The sequence below is a fragment of the Ranitomeya imitator genome, chromosome 1 (genome assembly GCF_032444005.1).
Source record: "Ranitomeya imitator isolate aRanImi1 chromosome 1, aRanImi1.pri, whole genome shotgun sequence".
In the NCBI taxonomy this organism is placed as follows: domain Eukaryota; kingdom Metazoa; phylum Chordata; class Amphibia; order Anura; family Dendrobatidae; genus Ranitomeya; species Ranitomeya imitator.
The window spans coordinates 981,881,448-981,896,289 of NC_091282.1; the positions used below are offsets into that span (position 1 = coordinate 981,881,448).

The following is a 14,842-nucleotide window of genomic DNA, read 5'->3' on the forward strand; positions in this document are numbered from 1 at the left end:
CGGCACGTGTACCAAAGGACGGCACGTGTACCAAAGGACAGGACAGCACGTGTACCAAAGGACAGGACGGCACGTGCACCAAAGGACGGCACGTGCACCAAAGGACGGCACGTGCACCAAAGGACGGCACGTGCACCAAAGGACGGCACGTGCACCAAAGGACGGCACGTGCACCAAAGGACGGCACGTGCACCAAAGGACGGCACGTGCACCAAAGGACGGCACGTGCACCAAAGGACGGCACGTGCACCAAAGGACGGCACGTGCACCAAAGGACGGCACGTGCACCAAAGGACGGCACGTGCACCAAAGGACGGCACGTGCACCAAAGGACGGCACGTGCACCAAAGGATGGCACGTGCACCAAAGGACGGCACGTGTACCAAAGGACGGCACGTGTACCAAAGGACGGCACGTGTACCAAAGGACGGCACGTGTACCAAAGGACGGCAGAGGCAGCAGAGACTGCAGAGCCTGTGTGCTCGTGGTTTGTATGGGAGCACTTCTATCCCCTCCACGAAGCCTCTGTACCTGCTGCCCCACCAGTCTTTACACAGCTGCTATTCTATTCTGATGTGCAGTAACATTTTTAGTCTATCATGAAAAAAAATCCCAAGACACCTGTAGAAGTGCTGGGCCGCTGCAACCCATCATAATGCCAAGCTAACGATTCTGAACTGAAGCAGATACTGTGTAAATCATTAATAGGGAGCACAACAAAAATCTTACCATAAAGCCTTTCAAGATGTGCCGGCTGTTTCTTGTATTCCTCCTGGAGCTGCTCTGCCTCCTCTAGAATACAGCGATATTCTGGGATCAGAAAGTCTGCATTTCCTTCATGAACCCGAAGCTCCTTCCGGAAGAAAGGTACAATTCACATAACTTAGAAAACGTTACTATACTGATTAACACACACGGGGCCACGAGTCTCCATGATGCAAGTTTCTGAAACCGTTTACAATAGTAGAACTTGGAGGGGTATTCCCATCTCAGAGATCCTGTCCCAATATACAGTAGGTGTAATAATAATAATATTAGCAAATACCTCCAATTAAAAATGTAGTATAGTTTTTCTGATTTGCCATGCCTCTTTCCTCATATGCAGGCATTGTAGGACCTTAGGAATCCATGGTTACAACCAGTGTTATAGTTACCAGTTAGCTCCTAGTGGTCATAACCATGGATACCTAAGCTACTGTAATGCCTTTACATGAAGAAAGACATAGTGAATCAGAAAAACTATACTACATTTCTATTATTATTATTATTATTATTACTACTACACCTACTACATACAGGAATAGGATCTTGTAGATGGGAATACACTGTTAAGTATTGGCAGAACTATAAAGCTCAGCACAAGTTCTGCTGAAACAGTTCTTTCTTCTTAGTGTACCATATATACTCGTGTATAAGCCAAGTTTTTCAGCTCTTCCTGTGCCGAGCGATCACGTGGCCCCGCTCATTAATGTAATGAATATGCATGCATCTCCACTTCTATAGGCGTGGAGGGAATATTTATTACCTTAATGAGCGTGGACATGTGATCGCTCAGCACAGGAAGAGCTGCTGGGACCAACGAGATGCGGCGAGAGTGCGTGGAAGGCGAGTAGGAGGTTTTTTTTTTTTTTTTTTTTATACAAGGAGAGGGGATAAGGAGCCACACATACCAGGACAGGACAGCCACGCATACCAGGACAGGACAGGGGAGCCACACATACCAGGACAGGACAGCCACACAAACCAGGACAGGACAGGGGAGCCACACATACCAGGACAGGACAGCCACACAAACCAGGACAGGACAGGGGAGCCACACATACCAGGACAGGACAGCCACACATACCAGGACAGGACAGGGGAGCCACACATACCAGGACAGGGATGAGGGGACAATGCAGACCCGGCTTATACTCAAGTCTATAAGCTTACCCAGTTTTCCGTGGCAAAATTATATGCCTCGGCTTAGGCTACTTTCACACTGGCGTTTTTTTGAATACGTCGCAATGCGTCATTTAGGGGAAAAAACGCATCCTGCAAAGTTGTTTGCAGGATGCGTTTTTGCCCCATAGAATAACATTGCCGATGCATTGCGACGTATTGTGTATCCGTGTTGTGGCGGACCACCGGGAGCAAAAAACGTTAAATGTAACGTTTTTTGCTGCCGACGGACGGCTTTTTTTTTTTTTAAACTCCGCCCCCACCTCCCCGCACCTCACAATGGGGCAGCGGATGCGCCGGAGAAATGCATCCGCTGCACCCGTTGTGCGGCGCATCAAACGCTAGCGTCGGAATCTCGGCCCGACGCACTGCGACGGGCCGAATCCGACGCTAGTGTGAAAGTAGCCTTCTACTCGGGTCTGCTTATACTCCTACCACTACATCTACACATAGAGATAACAGGACATTTAAACAAGCACACAGCTCCAGACAGGGAGGGCATAGAGAGATTAGCAGACCTGCTGTGAAAGCCGACATCTGGTGATTTTGCAAGATTTATAAACAGCAGGTTCTCAGAAACAGAGGGACAAGGAGGGAGATGAGCTGTATAGAAATCAAAGGACCGGGGAGACCTTACTGGGATGTTAAGAGTTAACCTCTACAGTTACCATAGCTGCTCCTATGACAGCTGCATCACTGCACAGTAAGGGTATGTGCACACGTTCAGGTTTCTTCGCGTTTTTTCACGTTTTTTTCGCAATAAAAACGCGATAAAAACGCATTACAAACTGCAGACATATGCATCCTATCATTTAGAATGCATTCTGCAATTTTTGTGCACATGATGCGTTTTTTTTCCGCAAAAAAACACATAGCGGTAAAAAAAAGCAGCATGTTCATTAATTTTGCGGATTTTCTGCGTTTTTCCCGCTATTTTATGCATTTGGGAAAAAACGCACAAAAAACGCACCAAAACGCGTCAAAAACGCGAAGAAAAAAAAAAACAAGAAAAAAACGCATGCGGATTTCTGGCAGAAATGTCCGGTTTTTGTCAGGAAATTTCTGCTAGAAAATCCTGACGTGTGCACATACCCCAATAGTAGAGCAGAATGAAGGACCTGCATAGGTTCTGTGAGACACTAGAAGAGCACATGGCTAAGGGGTTAAGTGCGCAATCACAGAATCCTAATTTCTAACAGGGTTTGTAGTCAGCCAGCAGTTATCTTACACAGATTTGTCAAGATATGAAACAGTGCGCAAAAATGAAAAACAAATCCTCATAAAAATTGGACATTTCCTTTAACCCTTTTACAACACCAGCTGTATATATATATATGGCGCATGTCGGAAGCGGGTGTATAGAGCGGGTTCAAGCAATAAGCCCCCCATACCCAGCAGGTGATGGCTGATTATTACAGCCAGGACCTGCCACTAACGATTGTTATCTTGTTAAATGCCGCTGTCTGACAGCGGCATTTAACATGCACTGACATGCCAGAGCATCCTTACCTCCACATGTCGGCACGCCCGTGACATGATCGCGGGTCGCCGATGAGTTGTCTTGACGACTGGCGGTCAGCTGATGACCCCTGAGCCGGTCATTACGGAGCTCCTTTGAAACCCTGCTTGTTGCCCGTCTTCAAAGGAGACCGTGATTTTTGCTATATGCAGCGATGCTGTAGCATCACTGTATATAGCCCAAGCGATTGGACGATCGCATCTCCAAGTTCTCCAAAGGGACTAACAAAATCAGTTATAAAAAACAAAAAAAAACGTTTTACAAAACATGAAAAAAAGATAAAAAACAAAGTTCAAATTAATCAAACCCCCTTGCCGCCCATTGAAAATAAGGATATTTAGAACAAATTAATCAAACACACGTTTGTGGCATCGCCGCATTCAGAAAAGTCTGATCTATCAAAATATAAAAATAATTAACCTTATCAGTACACACCGTAAATGGAAAAAATTAAAAAACGCCAAAAAAGTTTTTTGGGTCGCTGCCATTCCGCCAAAAAGTGATCAAAAAGTCACATCTATCCCAAAATAGTACTAATAAAAACATCATGTTGCCCTGCAAAAAATTAAGATATCACACAGCTCCACCGGATCAAAAATAACGGGTCTTGGAAAATGGCGACACAACTCCAAATGATTTATTTATTTTTTAAACTTCTGATTTCTTTTTCACCACTAAAATAATAAAATAACTGGACATGTTTGCGATCACTGTAATCGTGTTGCTGAGGAGAATCATATTGCATGGTCATTTTTCCACAAAATGTACACCGTAAAAACTATTCCCAAAAAACTTGGAATTTTTTTCCCCGTTTTCAAGTACGCTATGTGGTAAAATGAATGGTGTCATTTAAAAATACTACTCGTCACGCAAAAAACAAGCCCTCATATGTTTATGTGGACATAAAAATTAAAGAGTTATGGCTCTGGGAAAAGGGAGAGGAAAAAAAAACGGAAATCTAAAAAAAAAATTGGCTGCATGGTGAAGGGGTTAAGTCATGAAATACATGAAGAATATGAAATATAAATCTGAAATCCAGAGGTAATAAAATCTATGACAAGATTCTCCAGATAAAATTTTGACCATGGAACTACCGGAACAAGATGATTAGCAGGATTACCAAACTGTCACGAGGTCATGTGCTCTGCCCCATAACCCAGCTAGCCTATGTTCGGAGATGCAGGTGATAGCCACTTCACAAGTTTTCTGGGCCTTCGTATGTCTCTCATATCAATCTTTGGCAACCATCTTTGGGAAAAAAAGAATTCTATTTTATTTAAAAAATACCAATATGACAGCATTGGCATTTGATTTGGCAAAAAAAAAGTCTTTTACAAGCGTTAATACATTAGCTAGGATTGGTATGTCCATTCTTTTGTAGGAAGACTACTAGTATGAGTATCCTTCCTTTGTGAACTATACCCCTAATGAAGGCTCGGGCCGAGATGTGCGTTGTTGGGGCTGGCACCATTCCAGCAGGAGAAGCATATGGGTAAAGATGACTTTGATCTTTGATTCTGTGTTTTATTTCATTTTTTTAATATTGTATATGCAGCCTAATATATTTAAAAACATTATTCAACCTGTACTGTGCATATTCATACTTGTATACCCTATTGTGACGCGGAGTCACTACTCGCGGGCAAGCCGTGACACAGGTAGTCAGGAGGTCTGAGGTCAGATACCAGGAGGGCTCGTAGTGCAGAGGGGTAAGACAAAGGCATGGCCAGGTAAGAGTTTGGGGTCAAATACCAGGAGGGTACTTCAAGACAAGAGAGTTCAGCAAACGGATAGTCAGAGCTCAAGTTCAGGATTAGATACTTAAAAGTCAGAGGGTCAAAAGCAGAAGGGATAATCCACAAGAACAGTCACAACAAATCCAAGGTCAGCAACAAGATCAAAAAGTCAGACACGGCAAGCACAGACACGTAAATGAGCAAAGCTACAATTGACACTGGACTGCACACAGCAACCCAGCTAAATAGCTTGCAAATAATACGATGGGAGGCACCTGAAGAAACTCCCACAGGATAGACCAGATTGAGCAGCAGGGCTTTTGTAATATTGTTATAATAAACTTCTATTCATACTTTCATCCTGGCTACACACATTTCTTTATAGGTTTTTTTCTATATAAATGTATACCATACTGGATACCATGGAGGCACGCAGATCAGACACGTTCTAAATACTGTACCTTCAGTGCATCAATTAAATGAACCTTCTTAGCCAACAGCAGCTGGTACTCCAACTTTGGATGGATCATTTTCAGCGTATGGCCAACAGATTCTTCACTTATATCTACTCAGGAAAACACAGAAAAGGGACTTCAATTACAACCTTACATTATACAGATGTTTTAAATTTTTCAACAATATATTTTAATATTTGTATTAAAGATGCAGAAAAAAAAAAGATTTTTCATCAATATGCCATCAGTAAGTCTGTTTCAAACATCAGTACGGCTTGTGTTTTATACATTAATAATTAAAAATAATAACATAGTAACATAGTTAGTAAGGCCGAAAAAAGACATTTGTCCATCCAATTCAGCCTATATTCCATCATAATAAATCCCCAGATCTACGTCCTTCTACAGAACCTAATAATTGTATGATACAATATTGTTCTGCTCCAGGAAGACATCCAGGCCTCTCTTGAACCCCTCGACTGAGTTTGCCACCACCACCTCCTCAGGCAAGCAATTCCAGATTCTCACTGCCCTAACAGTAAAGAATCCTCTTCTATGTTGGTGGATAAACCTTCTCTCCTCCAGACGCAAAGAATGCCCCCTTGTGCCCGTCACCTTCCTTGGTATAAACAGATCCTCAGCGAGATATTTGTATTGTCCCCTTATATACTTCTACATGGTTATTAGATCGCCCCTCAGTCGTCTTTTTTCTAGACTAAATAATCCTAATTTCGCTAATCTATCTGGGTATTGTAGTTCTCCCATCCCCTTTATTAATTTTGTTGCCCTTCCTTGTACTCTCTCTAGTTCCATTATATCCTTCCTGAGCACCGGTGCCCAAAACTGGACACAGTACTCCATGTGAGGTCTAACTAGGGATTTGTACAGAGGCAGTATAATGCTCTCATCATGTGTATCCAGACCTCTTTTAATGCACCCCATGATCCTGTTTGCCTTGGCAGCTGCTGCCTGGCACTGGCTGCTCCAGGTAAGTTTATCATTAACTAGGATCCCCAAGTCCTTCTCCCTGCCAGATTTACCCAGTGGTTTCCCGTTCAGTGTGTAATGGTGATATTGATTCCCTCTTCCCATGTGTATAACCTTACATTTATCATTGTTAAACCTCATCTGCCACCTTTCAGCCCAAGTTTCCAACTTATCCAGATCCATCTGTAGCAGAATACTATCTTCTCTTGCATTAACTGCTTTACATAGTTTTATATCATCTGCAAATATCGATATTTTACTGTGTAAACCTTCTACCAGATCATTAATGAATATGTTGAAGAGAACAGGTCCCACTACCGACCCCTGTGGTACCCCACTGGTCACAGCGACCCAGTTAGAGACTATTCCATTTATAACCACCCTCTGCTTTCTATCACTAAGCCAGTTACTAACCCATTTACACACATTTTCCCCCAGACCAAGCATTCTCTGCAAGGCAAAAATTCAGTTTTCTATATTAGCAGCTGCAATGGATCCATTACGAACAAATGCTATCCGCATGGCATCTGTTTTTTATGCACCGTTTGTGTTTAATGGGCGAACCTGATCCGAAAAAATGGATCATACTGCATGCTAAGATTTTCTACATGCATTGTTATGAATAACTCCTTCACTTCAATTAATCTGTAAGTTTATTTGGTACACAGACTGTAAATACGCTTCTCTGAATGAGCAGTAAGAGGCAGCATTGGGAACAGGCCTGGATATTACCATATGATATATTAAGATTGATTTTTCTTTTAGTGGCTTCTTTAGATAAGACGTCTTTTAGAATTGAAATTGTGGAGATATTGTCCGACTTGAAAACTCCTTCTCCTTTTCTGCAGAAAATAATTAAAACATTGACGTTACCAAAACCGAAATACATTACTACACTTCACAGCAGTCAACAAAACATTCAAACACCAAAACATGGAGTAAAAACACCATTAATAAATTAATGATATCTATGATATCCATCTATCTAATATATATTATATATATATATATATATATATATATATATATATATATATATATATATATATATATATATATATATATATATAGAGCACCCCTAGGGGTATTTGCCACAAAAATAGTTACTGACAATAAATACAAATACTAAGATAGCGATACTGCACTACCACCTCTGGCCAGAAGGGGGAGCTCCAGAGACTTCCCTTGATCCATTCTGGTCTGAGAGAAGAAATGGCAGTTGGGCCAAGGAGCTGAAAGTGAGAGGTCATACAGTTGAATCTCTAACAGCCCTGTGACTGTTTTCAGGCCTAAATCACCGGCCTGAGGAGAAGAGGGATAGAGAAAAAGGACATTGTGAGAACCGGGTAGCATTAATCACTACCCAGAACAGGCGCAAAGACGGATACCGGATCCGTGGCTGTATTCATTACATATAATACAGCAACCGGAAAAACGTGACGTGATATCAGCTTCACTAGGGCCGGACGCAGCAACAGACACAGAGTTCAGCGGTACTACCGGAGGGGGTAAGCCGATAAAAGGACTCGGGTTGCCCGTCGAACCAGGACCCGGAGGGGACAGATTGGGCCGGCAGCCAGTTCACATACAGCAGCAGGGCCACACAGAAATTGCGTACAATAAGAGGCGAAGACCCCGGCAGGGTCAAAGTAACTCAGAGTTCCCATACAGACTCCGGTGACAGGACTGGTTGTAAATCCCTTTATGTTAAAGTAAACTGGTTAAACGTTTCAGTGCCTCAGTCTTTCATTTAGACAATAGCCATCTATCCAGGATCGGGATCGTCACCGCTGGGAGAACCTGCTGCTGATCAAGTAAGTGCCTGTCCCCTCACGATACCCCTTACACTGTGCATTGCCTGAGGCCACAGCACCGGGTCAAGCCACCCGTGACATCCCCCTCAAGAGACAGACCCCATTGGCCGGTGCTGGGTATCCCGGTCTCCTGGGCGTCACATATATATATATACAGAGCTATTCGAATATGGCCACAGATGCTAAGATGTGCGGGGCCATAAGTATTATACATAGTTCTCAGCCATTGCGAAACGCGCGTTGGGGCGCATGGTTACAGATGGACATTACTATGGGTGAGAACTATGTATAATACTTATGGCCCCGCAGTGTTTTGGTGGGGAGTTCTATGTGACAGGTCACTGACCGGAGAACTGGGAGAAATCTACATGCCATTATAGTACTACTTACCATTATGACACTCAGGATTTGGCCATCCCTATATTCTTAAAGAATATGCACTGGCACTTTAGTTAGAATCAATTTTTAGAGTGGGGATATTGTTTATAATCATGTATTACCTTTTACCATGATTTTGTCTTGTCTGTAGCAATTTGTTTTACATCTTGGCATCTGTGGCCATATTCCAAAAGCTGTGTTTATATATATACTAGATGAAGAGCGCGGCGTTGCCTGGGCATAGTAAATATCTGTAGTTAGTTATAGCACCTCACTTCTCTTATTTTCCCATCACGCCTCTCATTTTCCCCCTCACATCTCTCATTTTCTCCCTTACACCTCTCATTCTCCCCCTCACTCCTTTCATTCCCCCCTAACACTTGTCATTTCAACCTCACATCTGTCATTTTCCGATCACTCCACTATTTTCCCTCACTCCTCTCATTTTGCACTCACACCTTTTCATTTTCACCTCACACCTCTCATTTTCCCCTCAGTATATACAGGTTTGTCATCTACCTTATATATAGTATACACCTGTATGTCATCTCCTGTATATAGAATATACCTGTATGTCATCTCCCCTGTAAATAGTATATACCTGCTGTATGTCATCTCCTCCTCTATATACCCATGTGTCATCTTCTCCTGTATATAGTATATACCTGTATGTCATCTCCTCCTGTATATAGTATATACGTGTGTCATCTCCTCCTGTATATAGTATATACCTGTAAGTCATCTCAAAGCAAAAGAGGGGAGAAGCCAGCGATGCCTAAGGTTAAAACGCAATACATAAAGTGAAAATGCACATATTAATTTCTAACTGTATTTTCAAAATGATGGTGGTGCTGGATGGGCAGTGTGGAGGTTGGACTCGAAATGTTCATGCCTGGACCTGGTCAACCTTTATCCTCGCTTGCCCCTTCTGGCGCCATGGGAGTGATTCAGTTACGCTCCAGGTACAGCTTGCATTTAATGTGGTCTTGCTTTTAATCCATTTAGGAGGCCTTTAAAGCACAGCGAATATAAAAAACGTAGAGTAGGACTGCCCCAATATGAGAATGCCGTGAAGTGGCGGGGTGGCTCAAAGAATTGATCAATTGTTTGCTAAATGTCTCATTTTGAAAATACAGTTAGAAATCAATATGTGCATTTGCACTTTATGTATTGCGTCTTAACCATAGGCAGCGCTGGCTTCTCCCCTCTTTTGCGGTGTGTCATCTCCTCCTGTATATAGTATATACCTGTGTGTCATCTCTCCTGTATATAGTATATATCTGCATGTCACCTCCTCCTGTATTAGACCGCGTTCACACGTTATTTGGTCAGTATTTTTACCTCAGTATTTGTAAGCTAAATTGGCAGCCTGATAAATCCCCAGCCAACAGGAAGCCCTCCCCCCTGGCAGTATATATTAGCTCACACATACACATAATAGACAGGTCATGTGACTGACAGCTGCCGTATTTCCTATATGGTACAGTTGTTGCTCTTGTAGTTTGTCTGCTTATTAATCAGATTTTTATTTTTGAAGGATAATACCAGACTTGTGTGTGTTTTAGGGCGAGTTTCATGTGTCAAGTTGTGTGTGTTGAGTTGCGTGTGGCGAGATGCATGTAGCGACTTTTGTGAGATGAGTTTTGTGTGGCGACATGCGTGTCCAAGGCAGGTCTCTGGCGGCTTCTTCCTGCCTTCTCACTCTGTAGGAGTCATGGGGATCTAATGCCCATTTGCAACGAGCAGTTGTGTTCCCGAAAACATCTGAATATTGGTTTGATTATTTCGCAAACAAAAAACCCTATAGACATGAGTATAATAAGAGCTCGTGCACATGACTGTAGTTTCAGTCAGAGTGCTGTCCGTGAAAAAAAAAAAAAAAAAACAATCGGACAGCAGTTGGACCAATGTTGGCTGTACAAATAAGCGATTTTTTTCACTAACCAAATCTAATATGACCACTGACGTCATCGAGGTTACTGCAGGTCACTGAGGCTACATTCCAAGAAGTTCCCCGAGAGTATTGACGTGACATCCATGACGTCACCACTTGGCACTGACACTCATTCACCAGTGGTTCTCAGCCTGGACGGTGCCAAGATGCGCATCCTGGCACCGTCCAGGTTGAAAACGGTTTCTCCCCAGACATGGAGTACAGTGTGGGACAGAACACTGCCGCCGCCTGCTCTCACTGTTAACAGTTGAATACAACTCTCAACATACTCGATCAGCACTAGCAGGGGAGAATGATGAGAGCTGTCTTCAGTAGCCAGCGCCAGGGAACAGCATGAACAGTGTTGTGAATTCAGCTTTTGGGCTCCCTCCGGTGGTTGTAGAGGGTAATGCAGTTGTGCCTGGACTGCAGGAGTGGACAGGTGTATCTACTAATTGCAAAACTGACTGGGGTATATAGCTTTGCAGGATCCTTTAGTCAGTGCCAGTTGTCCATTGTTCTGGAAGGATTCACTTCCCTGCTGGTCCCTCCAGTTTGCTGTGCTTTTCTACTAAGATAAGTCCTGCTTGGTTTTTTCTGTCCACCTGCAGTGGACTTTATAGCTCTGTGCATTTTTCATGTTTTTGTTTTGTCCAGCTTAGTCTGTGAAGGATTTTTTGCAGCCTAGATATTTCTCTGGAGATGCAGATATACCCCCCATATCTTTAGTCAGATGTGGTGATCCGTATTTTCTGCGGTGGATATTTTCTAGTGTTTTTGTACTGACCGCATAGTACTCTGTTCTTTCTTTCTTTAGCAACTTTTTGTGTCGAGTTGCATGTGACAGGTTAGTGTAGCAAGTTGTGTGCAAGTTTTGCACGTGGCCAGTTTTATGTGTGGTGCTTTGAGTATGTGCAAGTTTTGTGTGAGGCAACTTTTGCATGTGTTGCAACTTTTGTGCATGTGGCAATTTTTCCGCGTGTGGCGAGTTTTCCATGAGGTGAGTCTTGCACGTGTGGCGAGTTTTGCATGAGCCTAGTTTTGCATTAGCCTAGTTTTGCATGTGGCGAGTTTTGCGCATAGCGAGTTTTGGGCGGCGACTTTTGTGTTTCGACTTTTATGTGGCGAGGTTGGTGTATGTGTGGTGAAATGTGTGCTGAGGGTGATATATGTATTCAAGCACGTTGTAGTGTGTGGCACATTTTGTGTGTGTGTTCATATCCTTGTGTGTGGCGAGTATCCCATGTCGGGGCCCCACCTTAGCAACTGTACGGTATATACTCTTTGGCGCCGTCGCACTAGCAGTATTTGGTCAGTATTTTACCTCAGTATTTGTAAGCCAAAACCAGGAGTGGGTGATAAATGCAGAAGTGGTGCATATGTTTCTATTATACTTTTCCTCTAATTTTCCACTCCTGGTTTTGGCTTACACATACTGATTTAAAATACTGACCAAATACTGATAGTGTGACGGCAGCCTTTAAGTCCCCCTTGTTCACATCTGGCAGCTGTCAATTTGCCTCAAACACTTTTACTTTCACTTTTTACCCATTATGTAGATAGGGGCAAAATTGTTTGGTGAATTGGAACGCGTGGGGTTAAAATTTCACCTCACAACATAGCCTATGACGCTCTCGGGGTCCAGACGTGTGACTGTGCAAAATTTTGTGGCTGTAGCTGCGACGGTGCAGATGCCAATCCCGGACATACACACATACACATTCAGCTTTATATATTAGACTAGCTGAAGAGCCCGGCGTTGCCTGGGCATAGTAAATATCTGTGGTTAGTTATAGCACGTCACTTCTCTTATTTTCCCATCACGCCTCTCATTTTCCCAATCACATCTTTAATTTTCCCCCTCACATCTCTCATTTTCTCCCTCACACCTCTCATTTTCTCCCTCACTCCTCTCATTCCCCCCTAACACGTCATTTCGACCTCACATCTGTCATTTTCCGATCACTACACTATTTTCCCTCACTCCTCTCATTTTGCACTCACACCTTTTCATTTTCACCTCACACCTCTCATTTTCACCTCAGTATATACATGTTTGTCATCTCCCTTATATATAGTATACACCTGTATATCATCTCCTGTATATAGTATATACCTGTATGTCATCTCCCCTGTATATAGTATATACCTGCTGTGTGTCATCTCCCCTGTATATAGTATATACCTGTATGTCATCTCCTCCTATATATAGTATATACCTGTATGTCATCTCCTTCTATATATAGTATATACCTGTATGTCATCTCCTCCTGTATATAGTATATACCTGTGTGTCATCTCCCCTGCATATAGTATATATCTGTGTGTCATCTCCTCCTGTATATAGTATATACCTGTAGGTAATCTGCTCCTGTATATAGTATATACCTGTGTGTCATCTCCTCCTGTATATAGTATATACCTGTATGTCATCTCCTCCTGTATATAGTATGTACCTGTATGTCATCTCCTCCTCTATATAGTATATACCTGTGTCATCTCTCCTGTATATAGTATATATCTGTGTGTCATCTCCCCTGTATATAGTATATACCTGTGTGATCTCCTGTATTAGACCTCATTAACACGTTATTTGCTCAGTATTTTTACCTCAGTATTTGTAAGATAAATTGGCAGCCTGATAAATCCCCAGCCAACAGGAAGCCCTCCCCCTGGCAGTATATATTAGCTCACACATACACATAATAGACAGGTCATGTGACTGACAGCTGCCGTATTTCCTATATGGTACATTTGTTGCTCTTGTAGTTTGTCTGCTTATTAATCAGATTTTTATTTTTGAAGGCTAATACCAGACTTGTGTGTGTTTTAGGGCGAGTTTCGTTTGTCAAGTTGTGTGTGTTGAGTTGTGTGTGGCGACATGCATGTAGCGACTTTTGTGAGCTGAGTTTTGTGTGGCAACATGCGTGTAGCAACTTTTTGTGTGTCGAGTTGCATGTGACAGGTTAGTGTAGCAAGTTGTGTGCAGCAAGTTTTGCGCATGGCGAGTTTTGCGCGTGGCGAGTTTTATATCTGGTGCCTTTTGAGTATGTGCAAGTTTTGTGTGAGGCAACTTTTGCATGTGTTGCAAATTTTGTGCATGTGGCAATTTTTCCGCGTGTGCAAGTTTTGCGTGTGGTGAGTTTTCCATGAGGTGAGTTTTGCGTGAGCCTAGTTTTTGCATGTGGCGAGTTTTGCGCGTGGCGAGTTTTGAGCGGCGACTTTTGTGTTTCGACTTTTATGTGGCGAAGTTGGTGTATGTGTGGTGAAATGTGTGCTGAGGGTGGTCTATGTGTTCAAGCAGGTGGTAGTGTGTGGCGCATTTTGTGTGTGTGTTCATATCCCCGTGTGTGGTGAGTATCCCATGTCGGGGCCCCACCTTAGCAACTGATCGGTATATATTATTATTATTATTATACATTTTTATAGCGCCATTTATTCCATGGCGCTTTACATGTGAATACGGGGCAAATATAGACAAATACATTAAACATGAGCAGATAACAAGGCACACGAGTACATATACTCTTTTGCGCCATCGCTCTCATTCTTTAAGTCCCCCTTGTTCACATCTGGCAGCTGTCAATTTGCCTCCAACACTTTTCCTTTCACTTTTCCCCATTATGTAGATAGGGGAAAAATAGTTTGGTGAATTGGAAAGCGCGGGGTTAAAATTTCACCTCACAACATAGTCTATGACGCTCTCAGGGTCCAGACGTGTGACTGTGCAAAATTTTGTTTCTGTAGCTGCAACGCCTCAAACACTTTTCCTTTCACTTTTTTCCCCATTATGTAGATAGGGGCAAAATTGTTTGGTGAATTGGAAAGCGCGGGGTTAAAATTTCACCTCACAACGTAGCCTATGACGCTCTCAGGGTCCAGACGTGTGACTGTGCAAAATTTTGTTTCTGTAGCTGCGACGGTGCAGATGCCAATCCCGGACATACACACATACACACATACACACACACACACACACACACATTCAGCTTTATATAGTAGACTAGCTGAAGAGCCCGGCGTTGCCTGGGCATAGTAAATATCTGTGGTTAGTTATAGCACGTCACTTCTCTTATTTT

General features: G+C 42.9%; 1 protein-coding gene across 3 annotated transcripts in view; it reads right to left on the reverse strand.

Moving 5' to 3' along the window:
* Window positions 1-14,842, reverse strand: part of BBS7 (Bardet-Biedl syndrome 7) — a 101,545-nt gene that overhangs the window by 12,457 nt on the left and 74,246 nt on the right. For all 3 annotated transcript variants that reach the window (XM_069743887.1, XM_069743889.1, XM_069743888.1), the window contains exons 17-19: window positions 7,371-7,480; window positions 5,658-5,761; window positions 730-853 (exon numbers count right to left, since the gene is read on the reverse strand). In XM_069743887.1, the coding sequence (XP_069599988.1) occupies window positions 730-853; window positions 5,658-5,761; window positions 7,371-7,480 (338 nt within the window). The remainder of the gene's footprint in view (window positions 1-729; window positions 854-5,657; window positions 5,762-7,370; window positions 7,481-14,842) is intronic.